Source organism: Caloenas nicobarica, chromosome Z (genome assembly GCF_036013445.1).
Source record: "Caloenas nicobarica isolate bCalNic1 chromosome Z, bCalNic1.hap1, whole genome shotgun sequence".
Classification (NCBI taxonomy): Eukaryota; Metazoa; Chordata; class Aves; order Columbiformes; family Columbidae; genus Caloenas; species Caloenas nicobarica.
This window is the reverse complement of record NC_088284.1, coordinates 35,921,451-35,939,682: the sequence shown is the minus strand read 5'-3', so window position 1 is coordinate 35,939,682 and position 18,232 is coordinate 35,921,451. Positions and strand designations below refer to the sequence as shown.

Genomic DNA, 18,232 nt, shown 5'->3' with positions numbered 1-18,232 from the left:
GGGCGGGGCCGCAGCGGCAGCCATGGCGGCGCCGGTCGTCCCGGAGAGTGACAGGTACCGGCTGCTCCGGCGGCAGCGCCGCTCCCGCCGCGGCAGGGCAGGGCCGGGCAGGGCCTCGCCGCGGTGCCGGGGCGCGGCGGGGCCGGGCCTGAGTCCGCCTGACCGCCTCCTCTCTTTCCGCGCAGCATCCGCCGGGCCGTGTCGCTGCTGAACGCCGTGGACCCGGGCCGGTTCCCGCGGCTGCTCTCCCGCCTCCTCCAGAAGCTGCACCTGAAGGTTGGCCGGGCGGGCCGGGGGGCGCCCGCGGGGGCCGCGTTGCACAGGCGGCTGTGCCCGCCGGGCGGGCCGCGGCGGAAGCGGCGGGTTGGCCTGCGCGGGAGCGGCGTTGGGCCGGGGCAGGGGCGCGTCCCGCCGGGCCTGGGCCGCTCTGCGCCGGGCGGAGCGGGGTAAAGAGCAAAGAAGTAAAATCACTAGTTGGTTTTATCACACAGTGCCACCAAGTGAAATAGGCGCTGAATCTAACCTTGGCACTAAACATTGCAGGGGAAACTGTCAGATGAATGCTAAACCAGAAATTGTTTTGTTGAGGTTCTTTAAGTGTCGGGTTTTGTTTATTCCCTTGCTTCATGTTTAGAAAAAAACATAAAAAGAAATATAGAATTTGTTTTCTGGACACACGTATATACAAACTAAAAGTTAAAATATTACAGGTTAGGAGCAGCATGCATAGGAAATACAAATGTATTAAAAGATATAATTCTGAGACTGTAAGGATTGTTTTGATTATTAGATTCCCTTGCTGATTTTATTCCTACCAAAATTACTAGCTTGGATGTTGCTCTTATTGTAGAGGGTTTTCTTAGTTGTTTTGCATGAATATCAACTCATTGGCTACTGGAAAATGTCACCAAGCGCTTTTTAAAAAAATTATTTTATTTTATTTTATGTTTTATTTTTAACTACTAGTTTAGTAGCTCTGTAGCTTTTCAGAGTTTTAACCAGCATTCACATGACCGGAAGTGGTCTTTTTGATTTAGCCCACTCAATTAACCTAATGAATTGTTCAGCTGGCCTTTCCAAAGTATCTGACTTTAGGGCATATTAAATTGCTGGAAACTTTGAATAAACTTATTTGCTTTAACAAAGCACATACTCGGAGCTCTTAATTTCCTTCTAACAGCTAATGGTTCAAATAATGTTTCCGTTTTGATACTGTTGTTACAGACATTACCATCATTGACGTTTTTGTGTAATTGCCTCATTTTGTTTATTCTGACAGCTCAATTGCTTTTTTGTGTTGCTTTGCAGTTCTGGATTACTAAGTGGTTTAAATATGGTGTTTTGATGTCTGTTGCATAGATTTGTTAGTAATTACATTTTAAAAGATGGCAATATCTACATATAAATTACTATTTAATTTGCTCTAGTATAATAAATATAACTGCTGTATTTTAAAAATACTGCACATTCTCAGTAATCTTCAGTAATATAGTAGGCTATAGATTCAAATCTGGCTTTTGAAAGAAGCATACATTAGGCCTTTATTTCCTTTGAACAGCATGGATGATTTTCAGAAGAGTATCCAGAGTGGAAGAAGCATATGTAATTAACTTCACTACAGTTTAGCGTTTTGTTTTCTTCAGGGTCTGATTCAAGTAACACGCTTTGTACTTTCCTTATTTTTATTTATAAAAGGTTGTTGGGTATGATCTGATAGTTAAAAGAAAAGTATTTCCTTAGTGACTCTCAGGTGCAAGAGAAAGCATTTTCTTGTGATGTATTTCAAGTAAATTCTCATTGCTTTTCATTTTGATTTTCAGTGAGAGGAATTGCATTGCATTTTTCTTTTGGAAATGAGCTTTACTTTGTTATTTCTATTTAGAAACAGCTGGACAGCCACTATGTTTCTAGAAATGGGGAGAAAGTTTTTCTATTGACCAAGTATGTTCTCAGTTGCTAAATGGAATGTTACCACTATTTTTGTGCTTCAGGGTGAAAGTAGCTTCAGTGAAGAGGAGGAAGAAAAGCTTCAAATAGCTTTTTCATTGGAAAAGCAGGATCTTCATCTAGTTCTCGAAACTATATCATTCATTTTGGAACAGGTACCTTGTTTCTGTCCTTATGAACTGATAAATATATTTTTAATCTGATTTTAAATTTCAAAGATAAAAAAGTCAAGTTAAAAAGGAAGTAGTGAAAACATGTATCTCTAATATATGGTGTATGTTTTGGAGGCATGGTTTTATTGCTTTTGTTTGAATGCCTTCCTGATTTGCATTGGACTCATTGCATTTGTGGAGGGAGTTTCCAGTTAATGTAAACGTAGGTGGTGGAAGCAAGCTCTGCATGACACCAAGAAAAGTGTTGGTAATTATGTGATGTAGTCTTTCCTCTTATTCATTGGAAGCAAGCCAGCCATGCATTATTTTAATTCCTGTAAGGAAAATATTAGATGGCATTATTTGGCACTGCTTAGGTTACATGAAGCGTCAGTTACGGAAAACTTTCATGCACAGCAGCAGTCTGTACTTAGGTGAACAGGTGCACCTGATGTAGTTTTAGTGTCTGAATGAGGTGACTGCATAGTGTAGAGCTATATATCTTAGAAACAGGGAAAGTTTTTGTGATTAGTTCCCTTAGTTAACACATTCTGCAGCATTAGAAAGAAAGCAAACAAATGGCTTCTATCCACCAAAATATCAAAACGAAACCTGAGGTCACATCTGGACCGGAGTTTGGAATTTTCATCTCAACCAGACAGCAAACTTACCTGTTTTATTGCCTGGTCCTAATTTCATCAGACTGCTTCATTTATATAAGGATTACTGACGATGAACAAAAAAAGCAGTTCAGTCTCCTCTAGGACTTTTCTTTTGCATTAAGAAAAAAAAAAAGGGGGAAGGATGTTAATATCTGCCCAAAGAAGAGTCCTAGATGGAATACATGTTGTATGAGGACTCTTCTGTATTCCTGCAGATAGCTACACTTCTTGGAGTGCTGTTCTGTCAAAGCAGACCTTTTTTAACAGCCCTTTGGCTTATGGACACATTATAGACAATAAGTCTGCTGCATGGTCTTTGGCACATGGGTTGTTCCTTTTTAATTTTTTTCCCCGCCCTGGTGCAGACAGAGTCCTATTTTGAAAGTGGAAAGCAGCATAATATTATACAATATTATACATAGAATGTTTACCACAAAAAATGATGCCAATAGGGAGGCTATATCTAACCTTTTTTGGCAGATTTCTCCTGTCTTTTCAGAACATTACCTTGTAGGTCAGGCTTGCTTGAACAGTGTGAATTTGGAAAAGTTGTCCTTTTTTCATGGTCACAATTAACCTCAAAGCCCATTTTTGTTTCGTTTTTTTTCAGTGGTAGCTGCTTTGGCATTACGTACAGTAGAAACACATATGTACACTCAAATCTAGCTTGTGTAAGCATTTTTTCATGGTTTTCCTGTTTTGAGAAGAGTCAGTTGTAGTATTGCATTTTGAGACACAATCGAGGTAGTTAAACTTTTCTATTTTCTCAGCCAGAGGGTTAAGATGAGCAGGATGCTTGCAGTCCCATAATAGAATTGCTAGTAAAAATCCTGTGTGAACATGCTGGCCATCTGTGATAGAGTATATCTGGCACCACTCATAGAGCAGTACTCAACAACAGCGGTTATTTTTCCTTTTAACAGGCAGTCTATCATAATTTGAAGCCTGCTTCATTGCAACAACAGCTGCAAAGCATTCACCTGGATCAAGACAAAACTGAAGCATTTGCCAGCGCATGGGCAGCTGCAGGTCAAGATACAATTGAAAAGTTCAGGCAGAGGGTTTTGACCCCTCAGAAGGTAATGTTGTGGTGGTGGGGTTTTTTTTGTTTGTTTGTTTTTAAGAGAGGGTAAAGCTGTGTAGTTTCGTTTTAAAGCAAGGGATTTAAACTAAGATACGAAGTTTGTGACAAGCCAAGGTACTGGAAAATAAAAGGGTACTTATCAGGTTGTAGATAAACATGATTTGGGCAGTGGAATTCCATTGTCTTCAAGAGATGTTACACGTTCGCCGAGCCGCTGTAACTGTTGGAACCTGAATATATGTGCGCTGTTAGCAGTGTAAAGTAATGCAACCTACATGCCATTTGGAAATACTTGTGAACATGCTTTACAGTAGGGCAAGAGTAAAACAAGCTCGTGACATTTGTAGTGGTTTAGCTCATGAGCCTGTTGATTCTCGATACTTAAAGTGTATCTGAGCTTCTGCCATCTTTAATTTTGTAAGCTGGTTGGATGATGCATTTTGTGAGATACTCACTATAATTTTGAGGTACTTTTCTACAATGGCATAATAATCTTGCTTCATATGTGCCTGTTACCAGTGAATACTTTGGTAGATGCTATGGAAATCTCATTTTGTCTTTAGTCATAAATATGTACATCTATAAGAAGGTATAATAACATCCTTCTGTTGATTCATAATAAGCCTTCAACTGCATTAGAAGATGTATGCAGAACACGTAAGTGTCAGCCAGGATCAAATGGTTCAGAAGAATTGTGGAACAGTGACTCAGTTATTCTTGCTTTATTTTTATCGTTGCTGTATATCTTGTTTGGATAAGGTTCGGTTTGTTGCTTTCTGGTTCGATTAGTAAAATATACACAGAAAATAGATTTTCTGTATACGGTACACATGACACACTGACAGAAATAGAACGACATAATTTATACCATCAGGTTTACACCTAAATAAACCTAGGATTTTATTTAGGTGTAAAATGCACATTTTGAGAAGACAAGATATGTCTATGGAGCAGATTAAAGATATTCAGAATCGCATCACAGGTGATTTTTCAAAAATATTTTACCTTGATCCTCTGTAAAACTGGGTAATTTTAGACACAAAACTTGTAGAATTTTCACATGCAAAATTAGAGTAACTCACAAACCCAGCCAGGTAAATGACTGATAAGGTAAATATGCAAAAAAAATTTGAGTCGAACAAGGCAATTTGGGCTTCTGTCTTTTTGAGATGATAATGTTTACCAATGCCAAGCATACAAGTCCCAGAGTTTAAATGGTCAGCGATACAGTGAGTATGTAGGCAAGTATGACTGTCCATTGAAAGAGGTGAGTAATTTGAAAACCGAGTGGCATCACGGAAGGTTAGGAAGGCTAACTTTTCAGAATGCAGCAAATGTGTGCAGAATGGAAGGCAATTCTGAAGATACCCTACACAGCAGCTGTCTGAGAGTTTTCCTCAGACAAGTTATGCTCTAATACATGTTTTTCTACTGGGTCTTCAGCATATGAGAAACCAATAAAAACACCTTTGATCCTCTTTTATTTGGAGCTTGTACCATACACCGTTGTGGCCCTTCTGTGACCTAGTTTGGGGATGACATTGCCCTGTTTCTTGTCTGCAGTTTAGTGAGCCCTGCAACATACAATACTTCTGGCATATGTTACAGTTTTGGAGATTCTTTGTGACTTCAGCATGATCTCATATAATGGGGTGGCATTTTGCTAGTGTATTACATCCCATATAAAGTAGTTTTAAACTGTCATTTGTAATTAGGCTTGCAGAAAACCAACTGTCAAAATATCATAGTGCAATTTCCTTGTTTTTTAGTGTGAGAGCAGGTTCAAATATAGTTGTGTGCCTCTACATGTGCTTAAAGCATAATTTTACTTCCTTTTTTCTTTTCCTAGCCTAGATAACAAATTGAGTATCAGTTTGGGTGTGAGTGTAAAACTTGAATTTAATTTCTCAGTTTGTTTTGAGAATACCTTAATCTCATAGACTTTAATTGACAGAACTAATTGCTAAATAAAGTATTTATTCTGCTAACAAGGCACAGAGAGATAAAATATCTTAAAAATTGCATGGGATAATGGAAGAACTTGCCATCTCCTTATAATTTTATGAATCTTCTTGTAATGTCTTACGAGTGCTGCTGATGACTGCATGATCCCATCATTATTTGCTGTATTATTTTTCTATACCTTTCATCAACCTCTCTAATTGAAGTTTAAAAAAAAGTTAGAATCTTGAAAAATACTTAGATCAGAGTGCTTTTTTTAGATTAGATTTATGATTTAGGTTTTTAGGTTGATCTAGATATTATATTAACTTTTTCCATTGTAAAAACAGATGTGCTTCTTTACATGGCCATGTGTAAGTTAATGATTTGCGCTGTTCACTTCTCTCACAGAAGCAATATTAGGTACGTAAAAAGAGTATGACTGTTTTGTTGTCATAATTGTCAGCAATGTAATTGCAAAATCATAGATTGCCTGAGGTTGGAAGCAACCACTGGAGATCATCTGGTCCAACCACCCTGCTTAAGTGGGGCCAGCTGAGTCAGTTGCCCAGGACTGTGTCCATGCAGCTTTTGAACATCTCTAAGGATGGAGACTCCACCACATCTCTGGGCAACCTGTGCCAGCGCCTGGTCATCCTCAAAGTGCAAAAGTGTTTCCTGTGTTCAGACAGAGCCTCCTGTGTTTTAGTTTGTGCCCATGGCTTCTGATCCTGTCACTGGGCACCACTGGAAAGAGTCTGGTTCCATTTTCTTTGCGCATTCCCTTCAGGTGTTTACATACGTTCATTGAGATCCCCCTGAGCCTTCTGTTCTCTACCACTGTTGCTGACAGGCTCACCCTTGGGCAGCGGTGAATCCATCTTGGAGCCATCTGGAATTGGCTCTGACAGACATGGCGGAAGCTTCTAGCAGCTTCTCCCAGAAGCCACCCTTGTAGACCCCTGTTACCAAAACCTTGCCAGGCAAACCCAATATGCTGGCCTTCAGTTCCCTGGGTCTTCTTTCTTGAAGATAGGAAGAAGTTCAACCAGGCCAAGTACAAGGTCCTGCTCCTGGGTTGGGGCAATCCCCAGAGGCAATACAGGCTGGGGGATGAAGAAATTGAGAGCAGCCCTGCAGAGAAGGACCTGGGGGTACTGCTGGATGAGAAATTGGACATGAGCCATCAATGTGCTCTTATAGTCCAGAAGGCCAATCGTATCTTGGGCTGCATCAAAAGGAGCATGTCCAGCAGGTAAAGTGAGGTGATTATGCCTCTCTACTCCACTCTCATGAGAACCCACTTGGAGTTCTAGGTCCAGCTCTGGAGTCCTCAGTACAGGAAAGACATGGGCCTGTTGGAGAGGGTCCAGAGGAGGCCACAGAAATGATCAGAGGGCTGGAACAGCTCTGCTGTGAGTACAGGCTGAGAGAGTCTGGTTGTTCAGCCTGGAGAAGGCCCTGGGGAGACCTTGTTGCAGCTGTTCAGTGCTTAAAGGAGGCTCATAAGAAAGATGGAGAGAGACTTTTTACAAGGGCCTGTAGCAGTGGAACAAGGGGCAATAGTGTTAAACCAAAGGAGAATAGGTTTAGGTTGGATATAAGGAAGAAATTTTTTATGATGAGAGTGGTGAGGCACTGGCACAGGCTGCCCAGAGAAGCTGTGGATGCCCCATCCCTGGAAGTGTTCAAGGTCAGATTGAACAGGGATTTGAACAACACAACCTATTGAAAGGTGTTCCTGCCCACAGCAGGAGGGTTGTACTAGATGATCTTCAAAGGTCCCTTCCAACCCAAACTATTATATGATGCTATGAATACAGATTTTTTTATTTCGTGCTGCATATTTGGTAGGGGCTTTTATTGACCTGTTCAGGTGGTGTTCAGGGCTACATCATATTAATTTAGAATTCAGAGTTTGTGTGAGTATTTTATGCTTTCACTTTCCATGTGCTTTTCTGTACACTTATCAACTCTCAATTTTCTTTATAATGGCTTTAGTGTGTGTATGCATGGCATTGCTCATTTGGATCCAAGTGCAGAATCAGAGTCACGATTAGTATTACTGAGATTCTGTTAGTGCTGTTCTGGCATGAGAGGGTGTTCAGGGAAACTATGTGCAAGGCAGAGTTTGCATTGTAACTGAGAAAGATCTAATTGGAATTTTATCTTCATTTTTAAGTGTTTTACTAAAACCCAAGTGGCAAAATAAATTTGAGTCCTGGCATCTGGTGCTTACAAGTTGTGTATTGTGGAAGTACTGAAATGCTGCTGCTAAGTCTGCTTTAGGTAGCATACACAAGAAGGACCAGGCACTGATCTTTCATTTCTCTTTCAAGGCAATGTACAGTGGTTGACAGTTTTTTAATTTAGAGGTATGGTTTGCACATCGCACAATCATTGGAGCCCTTGGACAAATTAAAGGAAGAACTGAAGATTAACTAACTTATGGACAAAATTAGTACTAATTAATTTGGCTCATCACTGTTTTAAAAACAGTGTAGAGTAGGCCACTGCATCTTTTGGCTTGCAGCAGTGCTCAGATTTGGAGTCCAGACCACTGGTTAATCTAAGAAGTAATTTCTTACAGATATTTTGCTTGTATTGACATGTTGTTGCTCTTAAACCAGATTATTTTCTCACCTGTAAGCTACAACTTGGTAAAAACTAGTATTCTGGGTTTTAGGTCTCTTAGTTCTGTGCAAGAGATGTAGATGGTTATGAGCTGGCTGATAGCTTCATTAGGGTGCCAAGCCAAACCGATTTTGTTAGTGCAACAGAACAAGTATTTCCCAGAATACTGATTAGGTGAAGTTTTCAATGGCATATTGAACACTACTTCTAATTGTTAACGAAAAAAGTGTTCTTTTTTGAACATCAGTATTTGAAATTTTTTTGGTGCAGACTGCTTAATTGATAGGACATTATAGTTTTTATTAATTTCTCAAGACAGAGTTAAACTAAAGCTGTATTGTTTAATAGCATTTATTTTCTCACTTCATATTTTCATTTTTCTTCACTGAACTATAGGCAGTCTTCAGCTGCACAGAGTTATTCATGATGTATATTCTCCTGTTGCATTAATTGGTTCTTTGAATCTTTACTCGTATGGCAGTCCCTTTATGATATTATTTCTGCTGTACAATACAATCCTAGTCAATTAGAATGATGGTATTTGTATCAGATTTTTCTTTGAATACATTCTTAATTTGGCCTCTTGAATGATAGGACAGTGATAATAGTCAATCTGAAATACCAGTCTGGTCCAGTTTTTAAGTCTTTGCTTGGTAATTTATCGGTTGAGAAATCAGGACACATATTGATCAGATTAAAGTGTATTTTTTCCTCTCTGCAAAGAAGAGCTAGCTTTTTAGTAGGGTTCACTTGGAATTCTCATGGCAATTTTTCATCAATTATGTTGCTTTTCTCCTCCTCCCATTCCCCTTAGATTATGTTCTCTGCATCTTTCTTTGTAGTCTGTGTCTTATCTGTTTTAAAAAGGCAGGTCAAGCTAAATGCCTCATAGTTTTCTTGTTTTGGAAAACTATTCAAGATATCTTTAAAATATATATAATAAATATAAAAGTCCTAAGTTGCCAAGCAGGAGAAGTTTTTTATAGCCTTCAGACAGCTTTACTTAATATAATGATGCGTGGGAATGCAAGTAGTGAAATTACATACCTAAAATTCTTGAAAGAGCTGTCAATTCTGTATCTTGACTGGCTGTTTGAAGCCATATGGGAGAAATTCTGAAAGCATTTTTCTCAGAAACTGGCCTTCTTGCTAAGGGGTATATATGTAATGTGAATATACTAAATTCTCTCTGTTAAACGCTGGCAAATCTACAGAAATACTCTGAAACACATGCATCCTGTGGTGGTTAGGATAGAAAAGAAGCGATTTGACATGCAATGTATGTGTCATGGGGGAAAAATTCTTTCTGATGTCAGAAGAAATGCAAAATAAGGAGGGATACAGCTCAAACAGAAAGAATCTTTCTGTTTCTTGTTAGTGTCTAATCCACTAGTCGTTGTTACAGTGACAAACAGGGGTCAAAAAGACAATGTTGTACCTACGGGCATTGTCACAATAAATTGTGAACCAGCTTGTGTTATATGATGCCATCACATACAGTGGCAAAGAGCACGCAAATGATGAAAGATGTAGTCAAGACCCAGTTTTATACCGAGATTTATTTTCATAGCCAGCTACAGCACAGCTGAATCTGTTTAATCTTCCACTCACCCAGCTTTGTTAGTAGGTATTTTAATTGTTTGCAATTATAGGTATTACTTCTTTAAGATTTTTTAAATGAGTGTCTTCCTATCCTTCTTACCCTCTTCTGTCTTCTACCAAGAAAGTGTAAATGGTAAAGGTTGGAAGAAGGTACATTAAAAACATCTAAAACACGTGTTCTGTTCCTACATGCAAAATAGCATATTTTAAGGCTATAAAGGAGTACTGTGCTTATCTTGTGTAACTTCCTCTCTAATACAAACAGCCATTTTTTCTTCAATGTGTAAAAAAGCTTTTGAAATGGAGGTCTGGCTGTGATTTCAAGGCATGAAATGACAGGTAATTTCTGGGTTATTTTTTATGGTTAATAAAAATGTGTGCCCTATCTCTAATTAAAATCTGTCTTACTTCATCTTCCCACAGTTGGATCTTGCTATATATTCTCTGCTATATAAAAGAGCCAGTCAGCTATGACTTTTCCATATAAGTGCTCATAGACTGGTGCATATTTTTACACTGCTCTGTGCCCACAAATTTCCCAGAGAGAGACAGAGCACAACATCACTTTTTCCTTTTGCACAAAGTGAATCCCTAAATACTAGGGTTGTGGAAATTTGAATGCTGTTTCTAATGTTCGTCATACAGTTCCTTTCCATTTGCTTTCAAGCTGGCTGCTTATCAGTTAAAATACATGTAAAGATGCAAACCTGCAGTAACTTCAATTAGGGAAAAGTCTTCTGAAGTTGTTGCTTCTTAGCACTAGTCTTGCTCTACCAGTTTCATGTCATATTATTTATTTTGTTTCCTCCCTTTCGAAGTACACTGGTACTTTTTGGTGTGTGTCTTTTCCCTTTTTAAAGGCAAAGATTAAAGATGTGACGAGTTCTGGTTTGAATATTGAACAAAGAAGTCTGAAAATAGCTATTTCCTGGCATATATGCTAAGTAAGGTTTGCTGAAGAGAAACAGGACTTTATCCTTGCAGAAAAAAAGGGAAGTCAGAGGAAATTAACTCTCCAGGAGAGAGCCAGTCTTGGATGAAGAATATAGCTCACCTTAAATATTCACAAAGTAAGATGGCTTTAGGTATGTAACTTGTGCAGGTTTTCCTTTTAGAGTTAAGTCTCAGTCTCTATTTTTAATATGCTCTTAATATTCAAGTCCTCTCTGAGAGGTAACCGAGGTATTGGCTTTTTGGCTTGCTCCTCTTGCTTTTTCTAGCATTAATTACAAGCTGAAATTCCCAGATTATGAAGGTAAAACGCTTATTTCTCCTAATTTTATTTTCTTTCTGCCTCTTAAAGTTACTGGTATCATAGGGAAAGGTGTGGTGAGGGATCTGAGAGCTGCAGAGCAAACATAGCTCATAGCCTGTGCCTCTCGTCAGTGTCTCTCTATCCCACTCACTTGGTTTAACCACTCGGCTGCATCTTTGGCCCAGTCTGTTGGCAGTCTATTGGTCTTACAGTGCTTTCTTTTGAAGCTAATATATGAAGCCACATAAATAGTTCCTTTTTGTTTTTTAAACTTTCAGAATTTTTTTCTTTGGGAATTGTGTTCTATTTGGTCAGTCTTTTTACAGGATTCTGTAAATTCACTGTCCATCTGCCTGACCCGATCCAACCCATTCTTTGCCCTTATGTTACAATTACTGCTATTTCTAATCAAGATACGATCGTAGCATGTGGTACTACTTCAGACCCTAGAACATTATTCTTGTCTACTGGTGAAGAACATAGCTGCTGCTTTCCTTTTTGTTTTGTTTTGTCTGTTTGCTGATGGTCTTGCAGTATCTGTGAGATTAAGGCAGGATTGGATTTGACATTGCATTCTAGTATTGTGACTAGATAGATAAGATCCATCCAGTGATTCTTTTTTTATTTGTTACGACTCCTTGACTAAGATAAATTGCAAAACTATCATTAAGGTTGCAAATTCTGGTCTTAAAATTTAGCAAGAGGCACTGTAGTTGCCTTTGCAACCTCTGCCTAACTTGGCTGTGAATATGTGTTTTGACTGTCTTTAATAACAGTCTTTCTTGTCTTTTTTTTAAAAAAAACCCAACAAACTATTATCTTGACTTTGTTTTCCAGATGGGTGGATGTATGTAAGGATTTGTTGATAGTTACGTACCATTTTTGTGGTGACCGCTCTGAGTCTTGGGTTTAATTTGTAAGATTTACCTGGTCATTCAATTTGTGACTCATATCTCTGGATAAAAATTGAGTCTTACAGATTTTAAATCTGCCATGAAGAGTATTTTCACTGAAACCACAAAATGCCTTAGTAATCCATTTATAAAATGGGATATACTGAATTGTATTGAAGTTGAATATTTTTGTACAGTAGTGGGACAGATTTTGAAATACTATATACCATCAGGTTTTTCCATTACTATTCAAAATGTGGTAGAGGACTGTAGTCAGAAAATTTATGCAGCTGATGTGAAAATCCAGCTGTTTCACTGCAGACTTCCTTACCCATGGAGCACTTGTTAGGTGAGGCCTGTTGAAAAGGAGCTGCAACATCCAGGAGTTCCTTCAAAGATATACATGCCACCTTAGTACAACTGAAGTCGGTAGCAACCATAAGAATGGAAGTCAGTGTGTTCATGCAGCCATCTCTCCTGCCCCCAGTGCTAGAGTTTCCCATCAGTAGGAAACTGATGTTTGATCTGGGATTTATCTTAAAGGAAACACTGTTTTCCCGATTACAGAATATTCCTGTGATTAAGGCCCTGCCTGTGATGATTGGCAAATTATGCCTTTCACGCACTGCCTTCCTCTTACAAATGTGCACCTTTTATTTGGTTTTAATATTTGTTTGCTATATTAAGTACACTTTTACCTTCATCCTGCTGGTGTCTCCTCTGCACTAACATTCTTTTGTTAAGCAGACAGGGAGTGTTTTTGAAGGAGTTCACAGTCAGACATGTTTTGTCATCTTTCTGTTGGCCTCTTGCCTAAATTATTTTCATCATCACAGCAGGCAAAATTGACATTTTCATATGTAATTTGGAGTTTTGATTCTGCAATGCTGAGTGTGCTGGCAGAGAGCAGAATTGGCATCTTAGGCTGTAAATTGTAGAGAGCACACTTAAAGGTTTGCTCCAGTTTTATGTTGGTGTGATTACACAGATCTGAAGTTAGAGTAGTGTGCTGTATACCAGTGCTTTTCCTAACATGTAACACTCCATCCGTCCTCTCCCATCCATACAAAACTGATAGTTAATTAATTAAAACCATACATCTGTGTTGCAGTACTTGACTTAGTACATTTTGTCTCATTTGATTGCTAAAAGATGAGGAGAGAGGACCCCCAAAGTTTAAAATAGGAGTATTCTGACTTTCTTTTTCTACGATGAAATGAGAAGTACTTGGTCTTCAGTGGAGGAACTATGGGACTTGCTCTTTCAAGAATTAAACTGAGTGAAAGGATAGCCATAGTCATTTTCCTCTAGGTTATTTGGTTAGATCAACTGATATACGTGTATTTTAAGTGAAAGATCTACACCATAAAAATTCTTATTATTTATTTCCTTAAAATATTTTGTTAGTTGGAATACATTCTTAAGTGGTTTTTGACAGTGTGATATATGGTATTGTAATAATATGAGAAAAAGATTTGCTGGAGATGTCTTTCATATCCTATTATGTCTCAATTAATTGTTCCTGACAGCTTCAGTGAGAGTAATACTATGGACATCTTAAATTACATAAACAGCTCTTTCAGATTGTTCCGGGAAATGTTTTTGTCTTTAAGGTTGGACTATTCCTCTCAAATTAGAGGGAAAAATTGCTGAAATGAGTTGGTGTCTGAGTTAAAAAGAGAAAACTCTGATTTCATTTGTTAAAACAGGATTTAATTTTTCTCTTTCTGTAGTTGTTGCCTTTGGCGTCGGGACAGGTTCCTTCCTAAGGTTCATGTAGCCAGAGACATTGAGTTGTTCATTTTCCCCATCACTGCAAGCAGACACATCATACAGTGCACTTCCTGAATTTGTCAGGCTCTGTCTTTAAAGTGTGTGATACTTGGTGCTACTCAAGGGTAGATCTTCAACCTTATTTCTTCAGCTATCATAAATCTACTTCCTCAAGAATGGACTGAAGGCTGAGTTTCCATCCCCCTATTATGCACTCTGCTATAGTGTTAGTTACTCACTCTTAACACTATAATACTAGAAGTTTAGACTTTGGAATCCTAAGTTATCAATATTTAGTTTAGACTGTGAATTAAAGTAGCCTTTTGGCTAGGTGAGCACTCCAATATGGATGTAGTGAAGCTGAAGAAGAGTAGTTGCTGTGTATAAACTGATACAATGCTCTTAAGAGATACACAACATTTGGTAGAAATAGATGAGGTGACTGTAAGTCTGAAAAATAGTGCCATTACACTTTTATATTTTTTTTTTTTTTCCAGAAAAAGCTTTAAAGAAACAAGCTGGTTGGTGTGTTGTTTTTTGTTGTTGTTGTTGTTTGGTTGGTGGTTTTTTTAGGATATGAAAGACATAATCCCACGTACAGGAACACTTGAGTTATCACGAATACCATATCATTTTGAACTGAATGGCCTCTCAAAATAAGGATCAAAGTACTTGAAAGTCAAACGGGTGGGCCCACATACCAGTGGTGCATGAAACTAGTTTCGGTATTACTGTAACCATCCTACTTTATCTGAAATAGTTAGGCTTCTGCCTAAAAGAAGGCCATTTTCTGTGGTATCCATAACGATTCAGTCAGTAAGAAGTTGTTTTTGGCATTCAATTTCTATTGCAGTTTTTAAAAACCTCACAAAAATGAAGTCAATTACAGTGCTTCCGCCTGTCCTCAAATTAATCAGACTGCCTGTGAAGGACAGTAACTATATGAACCACCAGTAACTGTATTAAACTACTCTGAAGTGGCTGTTTGAGTACTGACTTGAAGTCAGGAGACTTGGATGTTGTTTTTCAGCTATGCAAGTCTAAACCTGCATTCTGTGCCGTACGAAGCTGCTGGGAACGAAGAACAGGTACGTCCATATTAACCAAGTCCTTCAGCACCACCAATACTGCAAGAGGTTGCACTATTAGAAGCACTCAGTTTTGTGCCAAGGTTTGAATTTTCAGGGGGGATGTTAAGACTTATTTTCAACTGTGCTCAAGTTAGTCTTGTCACTGGAGGCCAATTCAACTGAACTGATAAGTACATTATGAACTAGATGAGTAAGATTTAGTATCATACCGTGATTTCCTTAGTATATGTTGTTCTTCTCAATTTTCGCAGCATGTGACATAATTACTCTAAAGGTTACTCTTGCTAGTTTTTCATTCTGACGATGGGCCACAGGCTCAGTTTGCTTTAAAATTCTCATCCCTCATGTTGGAAAGCTTCAACAGCCCCTTAGCAACTTCAGGGTAATGGAAACCTTTTGCTCTCTAAAAAGGCACATGTTATTGGGAGGTTTTGTTACTTATAAAAAAACAAAGTGCAAACAGACGAACTAAAACATAACCCATTGATGATGGGAGAAATACCCAACTGAAATAATACAGTTGAAAAATTATTATATAGTTGATTTTCAAACATTACCCAATGTAGTGATAATGTTGCCACTTTTTTTACCAGTTACCTTTTGGCAATTCTGAAAATATTTTTTTGTAATATTAGTAGTAGTAGACTTCAAAAAGTGGTTATGCTAGTTTGCTTAAGCTAGGTATTCCTTTCCCATTCAGGGCTTTCATAAGCTTTTTTTCACCCACAAACAAAAGAATACTGAACAGTGCTACTAATTTAGAATCGCATCTGCATCCTCTGCCCATCAGACTTGTTAACAAGTGTTCAGCCTAGAGGACTGTTTTTTTCACTTCTTAGACTTTAAGATGAAATTCCAATTTTGAAAATTCTTTTTCTTGCTATTTGCTAAGTGCTAATTGGCATTTCTGTCTCCCTGTAGAAATGCATACAGTTGTTTGTCCGAGCAGCTAATAATGGAAATGCCAGGATCTTGATAATCTTTCCTGTAGCCAGTTTATTTATAGTGGCTTGTTAAATTATATTTAACCTATAATGCTGATTAATTGTATTTGCGCATGTGTTCTGAATTGTGTATGTGTTCTGAATATAATACAATATAATTATTCTCTCATTAACTGAAGATTGTGATTTCATGTTTTAGTATTACACAGAAGTGAAGTACATAATATTCTATTTAGGGAAAGATAGGTGTTCTGAAAGCTGCAGATCTTGCCAAGAGAATGGAGTGCAAGAATCTGATTGAAATAATTACATCTTCATAATACGTTAAATTTGAGCTATAAAATGATCAGCTTTTCTGTAACTGTCTTAATCTCTGTTGGTTATAAAAACCTCAGTCATGTTGATTTTATGTGTCTAAGCAGTATTTCCATACTGCAGGTTCAGTGCTTTGTTTACTAATTGTTACTCCCACTTGCTCTGAGGTCAATGCTTACAGCACTTTCTAAGGGACAAATAGGTGCCAAATCATGGGTTACCCATGGAGGAGAAGTAGTGGTTTGCATGGTATTATGTCATCCTGCTTGCATTGTGGTAAGAAGTAAGCTGTTTGTGTTACATCAGTGAGTTCTGAAGGCAGTAATACCAATTTTCTATAGTTCATGTGATGATTCTTTATGGTGTTAGATGACCTTCTGAAAGTTTAATCTTCTAGAAGCAATTAATTGATATGAAAATTCCAGTTTTCCATTTAAAATTAAAACAAGCTTCCAGTCTTCATGGATGTAGAAACAGACAGGAAATGTGATCTCAGTATATCACTCAAGTCTAAAATAAGAAAATACTCCCTTTCCCTGCTCTGGTACTGACTGAGCATTTAAACCCCTTTTTGCCTCTCCTCTCTTAAAAATACTGGACCCTGCTCCAGAAGTTTTGAACAGCTGAAGTTGGAAGAGTTAGGGAAGACATTTTAGCTGCTCATGTGTTTTCTGAAATTGTTTCCACTTTTAGTTTTCCCTTTTTTCCCAATATTCCCACGTATTTTATTTGCTCAAATTAAGGTCCTCACCAACGTATTTTTTTTCAGTGTGAGTTTCTCAGTCACTTTGGCTCTGTTCTTGGTCCTTCTGGTTGGAGTCCTACAACCCACCTGTTCTGGATGTCGAATCTGCCTTCACTCTCAAAGCTGAAGTCTTTCATTTTTGAATCTAATAAACCTATTTCTTCCCTGACGTTTTTAGCGTGAATATCTTTGCCAGAGAACATTTATTTGATTTCTCATTAAAGGGTATAAGATAAATACCTTTACATAGTTGAGAAAGGAGAAGTATTTAGATTTTTTGACAACTAATATAGAAACTTGTCATATTTATCTGATTTATTGAATTTCTTCTCAGTTTTGTTTTAATTTGTAGTAATGTTTATAGGCAGTCAAAAGTGAAAGCAAGGAACTGTAGTGAAAATAACATGAGAAAGAGACAATAGTATGTAAAAACGTAATGGTCTGTAAGTGATGAGGGAAGTGGTGGATTCTGTGAATGCTAATTTTGGCTGGTGAAGTCCTTTATTTGGTTGGAGATTGTGCTTAAAGTTCGTATCAGAAAAGCTGTGAAAGCTGATGTGACATTTAGGGTGAATGGGATTTTTGCAGAGGGTGACTTTCACCCAGGTGTTTTACCATAGTTCTGTTAGATTGCTGATGATCTTGTCCTAATATGTAAAATACTATGCTCTACTATTTAATATGGGAAGTACTCTGGTAGACAAGATAGTGGACAAGAGCTGGAAGCTCCCGTGTTTTACACTGGAGGAAAATGACTGTGGATATCATAGACATCATCATAAATTGACCAGAGATTATATATTTATTTACTTGTAAAGGTGTTAGTGATCTATAGATGAAGTGTAAGATCCTCTTGTATTAGGCAACCTGACAGCTCCTTACTGTGGATATGGGACAGGCGTGGGTGGCACTACATTTATAGGGGGTGCAGAGCAGGTGTAGCAGCTGCACCACCTTACCTTTTCTGCAGCTGGTTCTGTGTGAGTGCTGGAAGGGAGAAGTGTAGGTTCTTCCATGCTTATTAGTCATGGCTGTCATGGTGTCTTCTTCACAAGCGTGAGTGGAACAAAGTGGACATGGGAACCGAGGATTATAGGGGCTGTCAAAAGCTTCCTCATATCTTTGCAGCCTGGAATCATTTGCCATAGGTTTCCTGCAGCAGATCCGAAGCATTTTAATAGTGCTTACCATTGC

The 18,232-nt window shown here is 38.3% G+C and overlaps 1 protein-coding gene across 2 annotated transcripts in view; it reads left to right on the top strand.

Moving 5' to 3' along the window:
• The window catches only part of COMMD10 (COMM domain containing 10), a 111,649-nt gene continuing 93,417 nt past the window's right edge, over positions 1-18,232 (top strand). For both annotated transcript variants that reach the window (XM_065657590.1, XM_065657591.1), the window contains exons 1-4: positions 1-54; positions 186-276; positions 1,992-2,102; positions 3,685-3,840. In XM_065657590.1, the coding sequence (XP_065513662.1) occupies positions 23-54; positions 186-276; positions 1,992-2,102; positions 3,685-3,840 (390 nt within the window). In that variant the 5' untranslated portion in view covers positions 1-22. The remainder of the gene's footprint in view (positions 55-185; positions 277-1,991; positions 2,103-3,684; positions 3,841-18,232) is intronic.